This window comes from Oncorhynchus keta, unplaced genomic scaffold (assembly GCF_023373465.1).
Source record: "Oncorhynchus keta strain PuntledgeMale-10-30-2019 unplaced genomic scaffold, Oket_V2 Un_scaffold_2955_pilon_pilon, whole genome shotgun sequence".
Classification (NCBI taxonomy): domain Eukaryota; kingdom Metazoa; phylum Chordata; class Actinopteri; order Salmoniformes; family Salmonidae; genus Oncorhynchus; species Oncorhynchus keta.
The window spans coordinates 136427-153426 of NW_026290906.1; the positions used below are offsets into that span (position 1 = coordinate 136427).

Genomic DNA, 17000 nt, shown 5'->3' on the forward strand with positions numbered 1-17000 from the left:
GACGTGGACATGTATCCAGGCTCGAGCCCGTTTTACCGCAGTATCGTCGCGCCGCAGTAGAACAGAACAGTCAGTCTCGCATCGTCTGTGACTGTAGATTAGTCTTCTATCGATAGACTATAGCACCTGTCGTCATCACCGGTGGATTGAAAAGCCGAGCATTTATTCTGAAACACCTCGCGCATTTTACCGGACTAGACAGACAGATAACTGTCATTATCGGGACATCTCATTTTACCGCGCCAGACAGCCAGAATCCTCATTTTTAGTTGACACCGAGTACAAACTGCCGCACGATACGCAACGGGCACCATGAACAACAAGGAAGATGAGCGCGTGGACACCGGGGTCAAGGAGCCATACTTCTGGAACCCTCGGACACACGAGTTCCTGGGCCGGACCGCAAGCAGCTGGGGTCAGTCAGTCTCTCTCTCTGTCTCTCTCTCCTGCTCTCAGATGGTTTGAATCTGTCCAGTGATCCTTCATGCGAGTAGCCCCCCTCCTTTCAGTCCAGTAGGCTGACATTATATGATGTGTGTTGTGTGTTTAAGGCTATGGCTGTAATTACAAGCGAATAACTGCCGGGTCTCATGGTAATTGGCCGTTAATGAACATAAACACCTTTCGCATCTTCCACACAGCCTACGAGCCACTGATGAAGACATTTGGAACGTCGACGTTTAAAAAAAGACCAATACATCCATGTAATATAGTCTACACCATCACAATAAATCCATTATTTATTAAGAAACATGATATGAAGAAAATATGGTCTATTTCTGAAGAACAGAATAGCATACTCTGAGTTGTCCTTATGTTATGGCGCCTGAGTGGCGCAGCGGTCTAAAGCACTGCATCTCAGTGCTAGAGGCGTCACGACAGACCCTGGTTTGATCCCGGGCTGTGTCACAACCGTCCGTGATCAGGAGTCCCATAGGGTGGTGCACGAAACACTAGCCTATGTCAGTCTACTATCTACGTCCTATTCTATTGGTCAACATGTCCTTCTGTACCAGAAATACATTTTCCGAACATACTCTGGGACAGTTGTGGGATACGATAGATCCAAAATTAATACAACCACTTGCATCGAAAAAAACTTTTACAAGCAATGAGGGAATAGCAGAACTTTTAGCTTAAAATGGGAACATACTATTAGGCTATTTCTTCACATTATGCGCGCAGCAATGCGCACACGGCAGTAGGCTATAAGCGCAAATGTTCACGTTATGAGCGCAGCAATGCGCACACGGCAGTAGACTATAAGCGCAAATGTTCACGTTATGAGCGCAGCAATGCGCACACGGCAGTAGGCTATAAGCGCAAATGTTCACGTTATGAGCGCAGCAATGCGCACACGGCAGTAGACTATAAGCGCAAATGTTCACGTTATGAGCGCAGCAATGCGCACACGGCAGTAGACTATAAGCGCAAATGTTCACGTTATGAGCGCAGCAATGCGCACACGGCAGTAGGCTATAAGCGCAAATGTTCACGTTATGAGCGCAGCAATGCGCACACGGCAGTAGGCTATAAGCGCAAATGTTCACGTTATGAGCGCAGCAATGCGCACACGGCAGTAGACTATAAGCGCAAATGTTCACGTTATGAGCGCAGCAATGCGCACACGGCAGTAGACTATAAGCGCAAATGTTCACGTTATGAGCGCAGCAATGCGCACACGGCAGTAGACTATAAGCGCAAATGTTCACATTATGAGCGCAGCAATGCGCACACGGCAGTAGACTATAAGCGCAAATGTTCACGTTATGAGCGCAGCAATGCGCACACGGCAGTAGACTATAAGCGCAAATGTTCACATTATGAGCGCAGCAATGCGCACACGGCAGTAGACTATAAGCGCAAATGTTCACGTTATGAGCGCAGCAATGCGCACACGGCAGTAGACTATAAGCGCAAATGTTCACGTTATGAGCGCAGCAATGCGCACACGGCAGTAGACTATAAGCGCAAATGTTCACATTATGAGCGCAGCAATGCGCACACGGCAGTAGGCTATAAGCGCAAATGTTCCAAAATGCAATCAATTCCTGGGAGAACATAATTCTCAAAAGTGAGTGGGATTCTGCATGTAGTGGTTTATTATAAAGGTGCATTTTATGGTGAAAATGATCTTCTCCAAACTGCAAACTCAAGCTCCTCCTGTGTAGTTAGGCTCTGTACCCAGTGTAAAGGGTTAGGGTTAGCTAACACTAACCCAGTGTAAAGAGGATTCATGTGCTTCATTAGAAAGACGTATTTAATACTAACCTTATTCAAACATATAGGACTATAGGCAACATGAGGTGTGATACTAACCTTATAGGAGGACTATGGGCTAGACTACATGAGGTGTGATACTAACCTTATAGGACTATGGACTAGGCTACATGAGGTGTGATACTAACCTTATAGGACTATGGACTAGACTACATGAGGTGTGATACTAACCTTATAGGACTATGGACTAGACTACATGAGGTGTGATACTAACCTTATAGGACTATGGACTAGACTACATGAGGTGTGATACTAACCTTATAGGACTATGGACTAGACTACATGAGGTGTGATACTAACCTTATAGGACTATGGGCTAGACTACATGAGGTGTGATACTAACCTTATAGGACTATGGACTAGACTACATGAGGTGTGATACTAACCTTATAGGACTATGGGCTAGGCTACATGAGGTGTGATACTAACCTTATAGGACTATGGACTAGACTACATGAGGTGTGATACTAACCTTATAGGACTATGGACTAGACTACATGAGGTGTGATACTAACCTTATAGGACTATGGGCTAGACTACATGAGGTGTGATACTAACCTTATAGGACTATGGGCTAGACTACATGAGGTGTGATACTAACCTTATAGGACTATGGACTAGACTACATGAGGTGTGATACTAACCTTATAGGACTATGGACTAGACTACATGAGGTGTGATACTAACCTTATAGGACTATGGACTAGACTACATGAGGTGTGATACTAACCTTATAGGACTATGGACTAGACTACATGAGGTGTGATACTAACCTTATAGGACTATGGGCTAGACTACATGAGGTGTGATACTAACCTTATAGGACTATGGGCTAGACTACATGAGGTGTGATACTAACCTTATAGGACTATGGACTAGACTACATGAGGTGTGATACTAACCTTATAGGACTATGGGCTAGACTACATGAGGTGTGATACTAACCTTATAGGACTATGGGCTAGACTACATGAGGTGTGATACTAACCTTATAGGACTATGGACTAGACTACATGAGGTGTGATACTAACCTTATAGGACTATGGACTAGACTACATGAGGTGTGATACTAACCTTATAGGACTATGGACTAGACTACATGAGGTGTGATACTAACCTTATAGGACTATGGGCTAGACTACATGAGGTGTGATACTAACCTTATAGGACTATGGACTAGACTACATGAGGTGTGATACTAACCTTATAGGACTATGGACTAGACTACATGAGGTGTGATACTAACCTTATAGGACTATGGACTAGACTACATGAGGTGTGATACTAACCTTATAGGACTATGGACTAGACTACATGAGGTGTGATACTAACCTTATAGGACTATGGACTAGACTACATGAGGTGTGATACTAACCTTATAGGACTATGGACTAGACTACATGAGGTGTGATACTAACCTTATAGGACTATGGACTAGACTACATGAGGTGTGATACTAACCTTATAGGACTATGGACTAGACTACATGAGGTGTGATACTAACCTTATAGGACTATGGACTAGACTACATGAGGTGTGATACTAACCTTATAGGACTATGGACTAGACTACATGAGGTGTGATACTAACCTTATAGGACTATGGACTAGACTACATGAGGTGTGATACTAACCTTATAGGACTATGGACTAGACTACATGAGGTGTGATACTAACCTTATAGGACTATGGACTAGACTACATGAGGTGTGATACTAACCTTATAGGACTATGGACTAGACTACATGAGGTGTGATACTAACCTTATAGGACTATGGACTAGACTACATGAGGTGTGATACTAACCTTATAGGACTATGGACTAGACTACATGAGGTGTGATACTAACCTTATAGGACTATGGGCTAGACTACATGAGGTGTGATACTAACCTTATGGGACTATGGACTAGACTACATGAGGTGTGATACTAACCTTATAGGACTATGGACTAGACTACATGAGGTGTGATACTAACCTTATAGGACTATGGGCTAGACTACATGAGGTGTGATACTAACCTTATAGGACTATGGACTAGACTACATGAGGTGTGATACTAACCTTATAGGACTATGGACTAGACTACATGAGGTGTGATACTAACCTTATAGGACTATGGACTAGACTACATGAGGTGTGATACTAACCTTATAGGACTATGGACTAGACTACATGAGGTGTGATACTAACCTTATAGGACTATGGACTAGACTACATGAGGTGTGATACTAACCTTATAGGACTATGGACTAGACTACATGAGGTGTGATACTAACCTTATAGGACTATGGACTAGACTACATGAGGTGTGATACTAACCTTATAGGACTATAGACTACATGAGGTGTGATACTAACCTTATAGGACTATAGACTACATGAGGTGTGGTACTAACCTTATAGGACTATAGACTAGACTACATGAGGTGTGATACTAACCTTATAGGACTATGGACTAGACTACATGAGGTGTGATACTAACCTTATAGGACTATGGGCTAGACTACATGAGGTGTGATACTAACCTTATAGGACTATGGACTAGACTACATGAGGTGTGATACTAACCTTATAGGACTATAGGCTACATGAGGTGTGATACTAACCTTATAGGACTATGGACTAGACTACATGAGGTGTGATACTAACCTTATAGGACTATGGACTAGACTACATGAGGTGTGATACTAACCTTATAGGACTATGGACTAGACTACATGAGGTGTGATACTAACCTTATAGGACTATGGACTAGACTACATGAGGTGTGATACTAACCTTATAGGACTATGGACTAGACTACATGAGGTGTGATACTAACCTTATAGGACTATGGACTAGACTACATGAGGTGTGATACTAACCTTATAGGACTATGGACTAGACTACATGAGGTGTGATACTAACCTTATAGGAGACTATGGACTACATGAGGTGTGATACTAACCTTATAGGACTATAGACTAGACTACATGAGGTGTGATACTAACCTTATAGGACTATGGACTAGACTACATGAGGTGTGATACTAACCTTATAGGACTATGGGCTAGACTACATGAGGTGTGATACTAACCTTATAGGACTATGGACTAGACTACATGAGGTGTGATACTAACCTTATAGGACTACTAGGCTACATGAGGTGTGATACTAACCTTATAGGACTATGGACTAGACTACATGAGGTGTGATACTAACCTTATAGGACTATGGGCTAGACTACATGAGGTGTGATACTAACCTTATTAAAACATACAGGACTATGGGCTAGACTACATGAGGTGTGATACTAACCTTATAGGACTATGGACTAGACTACATGAGGTGTGATACTAACCTTATAGGACTATGGACTAGGCTGCATGAGGTGTGATACTAACCTTATATGGGCTAGACTACATGAGGTGTGATACTAACCTTATTAAAACATACAGGACTATGGGCTAGACTACATGAGGTGTGATACTAACCTTATAGGACTATGGACTAGACTACATGAGGTGTGATACTAACCTTATAGGACTATGGACTAGACTACATGAGGTGTGATACTAACCTTATAGGACTATGGGCTAGACTACATGAGGTGTGATACTAACCTTATAGGACTATGGACTAGACTACATGAGGTGTGATACTAACCTTATAGGACTATGGACTAGACTACATGAGGTGTGATACTAACCTTATAGGACTATGTACTAGACTACATGAGGTGTGATACTAACCTTATAGGACTATGGACTAGACTACATGAGGTCTGATACTAACCTTATAGGACTATGGACTAGACTACATGAGGTGTGATACTAACCTTATAGGACTATGGACTAGACTACATGAGGTGTGATACTAACCTTATAGGACTATGGACTAGACTACATGAGGTGTGATACTAACCTTATAGGACTATGGACTAGACTACATGAGGTGTGATACTAACCTTATAGGAGACTATGGACTACATGAGGTGTGATACTAACCTTATAGGACTATAGACTAGACTACATGAGGTGTGATACTAACCTTATAGGACTATGGGCTAGACTACATGAGGTGTGATACTAACCTTATAGGACTATGGGCTAGACTACATGAGGTGTGATACTAACCTTATAGGACTATGGACTAGACTACATGAGGTGTGATACTAACCTTATAGGACTATAGGCTACATGAGGTGTGATACTAACCTTATAGGACTATGGACTAGACTACATGAGGTGTGATACTAACCTTATAGGACTATGGACTAGACTACATGAGGTGTGATACTAACCTTATAGGACTATGGACTAGACTACATGAGGTGTGATACTAACCTTATAGGACTATGGACTAGACTACATGAGGTGTGATACTAACCTTATAGGAGACTATGGACTACATGAGGTGTGATACTAACCTTATAGGACTATGGACTAGACTACATGAGGTGTGATACTAACCTTATAGGACTATGGACTAGACTACATGAGGTGTGATACTAACCTTATAGGACTATGGACTAGACTACATGAGGTGTGATACTAACCTTATAGGACTATGGACTAGACTACATGAGGTGTGATACTAACCTTATAGGACTATAGGACTACATGAGGTGTGATACTAACCTTATAGGACTATGGACTAGACTACATGAGGTGTGATACTAACCTTAAAACATAGGACTATGGACTAGACTACATGAGGTGTGATACTAACCTTATAGGACTATGGACTAGACTACATGAGGTGTGATACTAACCTTATAGGACTATGGACTAGACTACATGAGGTGTGATACTAACCTTATAGGACTATGGACTAGACTACATGAGGTGTGATACTAACCTTATAGGACTATGGACTAGACTACATGAGGTGTGATACTAACCTTATAGGACTATGGACTAGACTACATGAGGTGTGATACTAACCTTATAGGACTATGGACTAGACTACATGAGGTGTGATACTAACCTTATAGGACTATGGACTAGACTACATGAGGTGTGATACTAACCTTATAGGACTATGGACTAGACTACATGAGGTGTGATACTAACCTTATAGGACTATGGACTAGACTACATGAGGTGTGATACTAACCTTATAGGACTATGGACTAGACTACATGAGGTGTGATACTAACCTTATAGGACTATGGACTAGACTACATGAGGTGTGATACTAACCTTATAGGACTATGGACTAGACTACATGAGGTGTGATACTAACCTTATAGGAGGACTATGGACTACATGAGGTGTGATACTAACCTTATAGGACTATGGACTAGACTACATGAGGTGTGATACTAACCTTATAGGACTATGGACTAGACTACATGAGGTGTGATACTAACCTTATAGGACTATGGACTACATGAGGTGTGATACTAACCTTATAGGACTATAGACTAGACTACATGAGGTTTGATACTAACCTTATAGGACTATGGACTAGACTACATGAGGTGTGATACTAACCTTATAGGACTATGGACTAGACTACATGAGGTGTGATACTAACCTTATAGGACTATAGGCTACATGAGGTGTGATACTAACCTTATAGGACTATGGACTAGACTACATGAGGTGTGATACTAACCTTATAGGACTATGGACTATACTACATGAGGTGTGATACTAACCTTATTAAAACATATAGGACTATGGGCTAGACTACATGAGGTGTGATACTAACCTTTTTGGACTAGACTACATGAGGTGTGATACTAACCTTATAGGACTATGGACTAGACTACATGAGGTGTGATACTAACCTTATTAAAACATATAGGACTATGGGCTAGACTACATGAGGTGTGATACTAACCTTATAGGACTATGGACTAGACTACATGAGGTGTGATACTAACCTTATAGGACTATGGACTAGACTACATGAGGTGTGATACTAACCTTATAGGACTATGGACTAGACTACATGAGGTGTGATACTAACCTTATAGGACTATGGACTAGACTACATGAGGTGTGATACTAACCTTATAGGACTATGGACTAGACTACATGAGGTGTGATACTAACCTTATAGGACTATGGACTAGACTACATGAGGTGTGATACTAACCTTATAGGACTATGGACTAGACTACATGAGGTTTGATACTAACCTTATAGGACTATGGACTAGACTACATGAGGTGTGATACTAACCTTATAGGACTATGGACTAGACTACATGAGGTGTGATACTAACCTTATAGGACTATGGACTAGACTACATGAGGTGTGATACTAACCTTATAGGACTATGGACTAGACTACATGAGGTGTGATACTAACCTTATAGGACTATGGACTAGACTACATGAGGTGTGATACTAACCTTATAGGACTATGGACTAGACTGATGAGGTGTGATACTAACCTTATAGGACTATAGACTAGACTACATGAGGTGTGATACTAACCTTATAGGACTATGGACTAGACTACATGAGGTGTGATACTAACCTTATAGGACTATGGACTACATGAGGTGTGATACTAACCTTATAGGACTATAGACTAGACTACATGAGGTTTGATACTAACCTTATAGGACTATGGACTAGACTACATGAGGTGTGATACTAACCTTATAGGACTATGGACTAGACTACATGAGGTGTGATACTAACCTTATAGGACTATGGACTAGACTACATGAGGTGTGATACTAACCTTATAGGACTATGGACTAGACTACATGAGGTGTGATACTAACCTTATAGGACTATGGGCTAGACTACATGAGGTGTGATACTAACCTTATTAGGACTATACAGGACTATAGACTACATGAGGTGTGATACTAACCTTATTAAAACATACAGGACTATGGGCTAGACTACATGAGGTGTGATACTAACCTTATAGGACTATGGACTAGACTACATGAGGTGTGATACTAACCTTATAGGACTATGGACTAGGCTGCATGAGGTGTGATACTAACCTATATATGGGCTAGACTACATGAGGTGTGATACTAACCTTATTAAAACATACAGGACTATGGGCTAGACTACATGAGGTGTGATACTAACCTTATAGGACTATGGACTAGACTACATGAGGTGTGATACTAACCTTATAGGACTATGGACTAGACTACATGAGGTGTGATACTAACCTTATAGGACTATGGACTAGACTACATGAGGTGTGATACTAACCTTATAGGACTATGGACTAGACTACATGAGGTGTGATACTAACCTTATAGGACTATGGACTAGACTACATGAGGTGTGATACTAACCTTATAGGACTATGGACTACATGAGGTGTGATACTAACCTTATAGGACTATAGACTAGACTACATGAGGTGTGATACTAACCTTATTAAAACATAGGACTATGGGCTAGACTACATGAGGTGTGATACTAACCTTATAGGACTATGGACTAGACTACATGAGGTATGATACTAACCTTATAGGACTATGGACTAGACTACATGAGGTGTGATACTAACCTTATAGGACTATGGACTAGACTACATGAGGTGTGATACTAACCTTATAGGACTATGGACTAGACTACATGAGGTGTGATACTAACCTTATAGGACTATGGACTAGACTACATGAGGTGTGATACTAACCTTATAGGACTATGGACTAGACTACATGAGGTGTGATACTAACCTTATAGGACTATGGACTAGACTACATGAGGTGTGATACTAACCTTATAGGACTATGGGCTAGACTACATGAGGTGTGATACTAACCTTATAGGACTATGGACTAGACTACATGAGGTGTGATACTAACCTTATAGGACTATGGACTAGACTACATGAGGTGTGATACTAACCTTATAGGACTATGGACTAGACTACATGAGGTGTGATACTAACCTTATAGGACTATAGGACTACATGAGGTGTGATACTAACCTTATAGGACTATGGACTAGACTACATGAGGTGTGATACTAACCTTATAGGACTATGGACTAGACTACATGAGGTGTGATACTAACCTTATAGGACTATGGGCTAGACTACATGAGGTGTGATACTAACCTTATAGGACTATGGACTAGACTACATGAGGTGTGATACTAACCTTATAGGACTATGGGCTAGACTACATGAGGTGTGATACTAACCTTATAGGACTATGGGCTAGACTACATGAGGTGTGATACTAACCTTATAGGACTATGGACTAGACTACATGAGGTGTGATACTAACCTTATAGGACTATGGACTAGACTACATGAGGTGTGATACTAACCTTATAGGACTATAGACTAGACTACATGAGGTGTGATACTAACCTTATAGGACTATGGACTAGACTACATGAGGTGTGATACTAACCTTATAGGACTATGGACTAGACTACATGAGGTGTGATACTAACCTTATAGGACTATGGGCTAGACTACATGAGGTGTGATACTAACCTTATAGGACTATAGACTAGACTACATGAGGTGTGATACTAACCTTATAGGACTATGGACTAGACTACATGAGGTGTGATACTAACCTTATAGGACTATGGACTAGACTACATGAGGTGTGATACTAACCTTATAGGACTATGGACTAGACTACATGAGGTGTGATACTAACCTTATAGGACTATGGACTAGACTACATGAGGTGTGATACTAACCTTATAGGACTATGGGCTAGACTACATGAGGTGTGATACTAACCTTATTAAAACATATAGGACTATGGACTAGACTACATGAGGTGTGATACTAACCTTATTAAAACATATAGGACTATGGACTAGACTACATGAGGTGTGATACTAACCTTATAGGACTATGGACTAGACTACATGAGGTGTGATACTAACCTTATAGGACTATGGACTAGACTACATGAGGTGTGATACTAACCTTATAGGACTATGGACTAGACTACATGAGGTGTGATACTAACCTTATAGGACTATAGACTAGACTACATGAGGTGTGATACTAACCTTATAGGACTATAGACTAGACTACATGAGGTGTGATACTAACCTTATAGGACTATGGACTAGACTACATGAGGTGTGATACTAACCTTATAGGACTATGGACTAGACTACATGAGGTGTGATACTAACCTTATAGGACTATAGACTAGACTACATGAGGTGTGATACTAACCTTATAGGACTATGGACTAGACTACATGAGGTGTGATACTAACCTTATAGGACTATGGACTAGACTACATGAGGTGTGATACTAACCTTATAGGACTATGGACTAGACTACATGAGGTGTGATACTAACCTTATAGGACTATGGACTAGACTACATGAGGTGTGATACTAACCTTATAGGACTATGGACTAGACTACATGAGGTGTGATACTAACCTTATTAAAACATATAGGACTATGGACTAGACTACATGAGGTGTGATACTAACCTTATTAAAACATATAGGACTATGGACTAGACTACATGAGGTGTGATACTAACCTTATAGGACTATGGACTAGACTACATGAGGTGTGATACTAACCTTATAGGACTATGGACTAGACTACATGAGGTGTGATACTAACCTTATAGGACTATGGACTAGACTACATGAGGTGTGATACTAACCTTATAGGACTATGGGCTAGACTACATGAGGTGTGATACTAACCTTATAGGACTATAGACTAGACTACATGAGGTGTGATACTAACCTTATAGGACTATGGACTAGACTACATGAGGTGTGATACTAACCTTATAGGACTATGGACTAGACTACATGAGGTGTGATACTAACCTTATAGGACTATGGACTAGACTACATGAGGTGTGATACTAACCTTATAGGACTATGGACTAGACTACATGAGGTGTGATACTAACCTTATAGGACTATGGACTAGACTACATGAGGTGTGATACTAACCTTATTTATAGGACTATAGACTAGACTACATGAGGTGTGATACTAACCTTATAGGACTATGGACTAGACGAGGTGTGATACTAACCTTATAGGACTATGGACTAGACTACATGAGGTGTGATACTAACCTTATAGGACTATGGACTAGACTACATGAGGTGTGATACTAACCTTATAGGACTATGGACTAGACTACATGAGGTGTGATACTAACCTTATAGGACTATGGGCTAGACTACATGAGGTGTGATACTAACCTTATAGGACTATGGGCTAGACTACATGAGGTGTGATACTAACCTTATAGGACTATGGACTAGACTACATGAGGTGTGATACTAACCTTATAGGACTATGGACTAGACTACATGAGGTGTGATACTAACCTTATAGGACTATGGACTAGACTACATGAGGTGTGATACTAACCTTATAGGACTATGGACTAGACTACATGAGGTGTGATACTAACCTTATAGGACTATGGGCTAGACTACATGAGGTGTGATACTAACCTTATAGGACTATGGACTAGACTACATGAGGTGTGATACTAACCTTATAGGACTATGGACTAGACTACATGAGGTGTGATACTAACCTTATAGGACTATGGACTAGACTACATGAGGTGTGATACTAACCTTATAGGACTATGGACTAGACTACATGAGGTGTGATACTAACCTTATAGGACTATGGACTAGACTACATGAGGTGTGATACTAACCTTATAGGACTATGGACTAGACTACATGAGGTGTGATACTAACCTTATAGGACTATGGACTAGACTACATGAGGTGTGATACTAACCTTATAGGACTATGGGCTAGACTACATGAGGTGTGATACTAACCTTATAGGACTATGGACTAGACTACATGAGGTGTGATACTAACCTTATAGGACTATGGACTAGACTACATGAGGTGTGATACTAACCTTATAGGACTATGGACTAGACTACATGAGGTGTGATACTAACCTTATAGGACTATGGGCTAGACTACATGAGGTGTGATACTAACCTTATAGGACTATGGACTAGACTACATGAGGTGTGATACTAACCTTATAGGACTATGGACTAGACTACATGAGGTGTGATACTAACCTTATAGGACTATGGACTAGACTACATGAGGTGTGATACTAACCTTATAGGACTATGGACTAGACTACATGAGGTGTGATACTAACCTTATAGGACTATGGACTAGACTACATGAGGTGTGATACTAACCTTATAGGACTATGGGCTAGACTACATGAGGTGTGATACTAACCTTATAGGACTATGGACTAGACTACATGAGGTGTGATACTAACCTTATAGGACTATGGACTAGACTACATGAGGTGTGATACTAACCTTATAGGACTATGGACTAGACTACATGAGGTGTGATACTAACCTTATAGGACTATGGGCTAGACTACATGAGGTGTGATACTAACCTTATAGGACTATGGACTAGACTACATGAGGTGTGATACTAACCTTATAGGACTATGGACTAGACTACATGAGGTGTGATACTAACCTTATAGGACTATGGGCTAGACTACATGAGGTGTGATACTAACCTTATAGGACTATGGACTAGACTACATGAGGTGTGATACTAACCTTATAGGACTATGGACTAGACTACATGAGGTGTGATACTAACCTTATAGGACTATGGACTAGACTACATGAGGTGTGATACTAACCTTATAGGACTATGGACTAGACTACATGAGGTGTGATACTAACCTTATAGGACTATGGACTAGACTACATGAGGTGTGATACTAACCTTATAGGACTATGGACTAGACTACATGAGGTGTGATACTAACCTTATAGGACTATGGACTAGACTACATGAGGTGTGATACTAACCTTATAGGACTATGGACTAGACTACATGAGGTGTGATACTAACCTTATAGGACTATGGACTAGACTACATGAGGTGTGATACTAACCTTATAGGACTATGGACTAGACTACATGAGGTGTGATACTAACCTTATAGGACTATGGACTAGACTACATGAGGTGTGATACTAACCTTATAGGACTATGGACTAGACTACATGAGGTGTGATACTAACCTTATAGGACTATGGGCTAGACTACATGAGGTGTGATACTAACCTTATAGGACTATGGACTAGACTACATGAGGTGTGATACTAACCTTATAGGACTATGGACTAGACTACATGAGGTGTGATACTAACCTTATAGGACTATGGACTAGACTACATGAGGTGTGATACTAACCTTATAGGACTATGGACTAGACTACATGAGGTGTGATACTAACCTTATAGGACTATGGACTAGACTACATGAGGTGTGATACTAACCTTATAGGACTATAGACTAGACTACATGAGGTGTGATACTAACCTTATAGGACTATGGGCTAGACTACATGAGGTGTGATACTAACCTTATAGGACTATGGACTAGACTACATGAGGTGTGATACTAACCTTATAGGACTATGGACTAGACTACATGAGGTGTGATACTAACCTTATAGGACTATGGACTAGACTACATGAGGTGTGATACTAACCTTATAGGACTATGGACTAGACTACATGAGGTGTGATACTAACCTTATAGGACTATGGACTAGACTACATGAGGTGTGATACTAACCTTATAGGACTATGGACTAGACTACATGAGGTGTGATACTAACCTTATAGGACTATGGGCTAGACTACATGAGGTGTGATACTAACCTTATAGGACTATGGACTAGACTACATGAGGTGTGATACTAACCTTATAGGACTATGGGCTAGACTACATGAGGTGTGATACTAACCTTATAGGACTATGGACTAGACTACATGAGGTGTGATACTAACCTTATAGGACTATGGACTAGACTACATGAGGTGTGATACTAACCTTATAGGACTATGGACTAGACTACATGAGGTGTGATACTAACCTTATAGGACTATAGACTAGACTACATGAGGTGTGATACTAACCTTATAGGACTATGGGCTAGACTACATGAGGTGTGATACTAACCTTATAGGACTATGGACTAGACTACATGAGGTGTGATACTAACCTTATAGGACTATGGACTAGACTACATGAGGTGTGATACTAACCTTATAGGACTATGGACTAGACTACATGAGGTGTGATACTAACCTTATAGGACTATAGACTAGACTACATGAGGTGTGATACTAACCTTATAGGACTATAGGCTACATGAGGTGTGATACTAACCTTATAGGACTATGGACTAGACTACATGAGGTGTGGTACTAACCTTATAGGACTATAGACTACATGAGGTGTGATACTAACCTTATAGGACTATAGGACTACATGAGGTGTGATACTAACCTTATAGGACTATGGACTAGACTACATGAGGTGTGATACTAACCTTATAGGACTATGGACTAGACTACATGAGGTGTGATACTAACCTTATAGGACTATGGACTAGACTACATGAGGTGTGATACTAACCTTATAGGACTATGGACTAGGCTACATGAGGTGTGATACTAACCTTATAGGACTATAGACTAGACTACATGAGGTGTGATACTAACCTTATAGGACTATGGACTAGACTACATGAGGTGAGAATGGACCATTATTATGCACCAGTTTCGAAACAGGGGCAAAATAGATGTCATCTATGCACTTAAATAGTGAATGAAGGTTTATTTTCTCATGGTTCATTTTCCTGCCAGCCAGGTAGGCTATACTCCTGTTGTAAAGAGAAGCAATGTGCTTAATATTAGCAAAGTTGAGAAATACATATAGTAGGCATAGCATATAGATAGCTGATGTGATCCTCCTCTTTTTATTAGAGGCCATCACTCTGTTTTCTCCTGCATTTACATAGCCTATAGAGCTCATGAGCTCTCATGAAGTGTTTGATTAGATTTCCGATTAGATTTCCGATTAGATTTGCATTGATGTCAGAGTGATTAGAGGGACAATAGAGTGCTGAGTACCAGGCAGTTAGCACGTTTGGTAGGTTACTAATGACCAGCAGCAGCATCAGAGCTTGATTACCAGAGCCTAATTACCATGACTCGTAACCGCCGGTATGGTGGTCACCATAACAGCTTTAGTTGAGGGACGCTCCTCACACACTCACAGGTGGGACACACACACATACAGGCTGATCTGATGAGGGTGCTGTCATTCTGCTCAATCTGTACTAGAGGAGGGTTACAGAGGGGGGAGAGGAGAGATAGAGGACAGAGAGAGAGGGGGGTAGAGAGAAAGGACAGAGAGAGTGGGGGAGAGAGAGAGATAGAGGGGGTAGAGAGAAAGGACAGAGGGAGTGGGGGGAGAGAAAGAGAGAGAGGACAGAGAGAGAGAGGAGAATGAGGGAGAAGAGAGAGAGAGAGAGAGAGAGAGAGAGAGAGAGAGAGAGAGAGAGGACAGAGAGAGAGGGGGTAGAGAGAAAGGACAGAGAGAGTGGGGGGAGAGGGGAGAGAGAGATAGAGGGGGTAGAGAGAAAGGACAGAGGGAGTGGGGGAGAAAGAGAGAAAGGACAGAGGGAGAGAGGGAGAATGAGGACAGAGAGCGAGAGAGAGAGAGAGAGAGGACAGAGAGAGAGGGTATGTGATGACTAGTCTAATCTGGATTAAAGTAGAATTTGATTCGTCTGTTTAATCTGGCTGCTGAGCGTCTGCTGCTGGACGGAATATAGAACACAAAACATAGAACACATATTATAGAACTCAGAATATAGAACTCAGAATATAGAACTCAGAACACAGAACATAGAATATAGAACATAACACAGAACTCAGAATCTAGAACACAGAACAC

At 40.9% G+C, this 17000-nt stretch overlaps 1 protein-coding gene across 3 annotated transcripts in view; it reads left to right on the plus strand.

The window, feature by feature from the left end:
- The first annotated feature begins 27 nt into the window (after positions 1-27).
- atp1b2a (ATPase Na+/K+ transporting subunit beta 2a) overlaps positions 28-17000 on the plus strand; it is a 115825-nt gene continuing 98852 nt past the window's right edge. For 2 of the 3 annotated variants that reach the window (XR_008131468.1, XM_052515543.1), the window contains exon 1: positions 28-415. Coding sequence is in view for 2 of the 3 variants with exons in the window: in XM_052515543.1 (XP_052371503.1) it covers positions 313-415 (103 nt within the window). In the remaining variant the exon portion in view is untranslated. The remainder of the gene's footprint in view (positions 416-17000) is intronic. The other variant, XM_052515544.1, reaches the window with a different exon arrangement.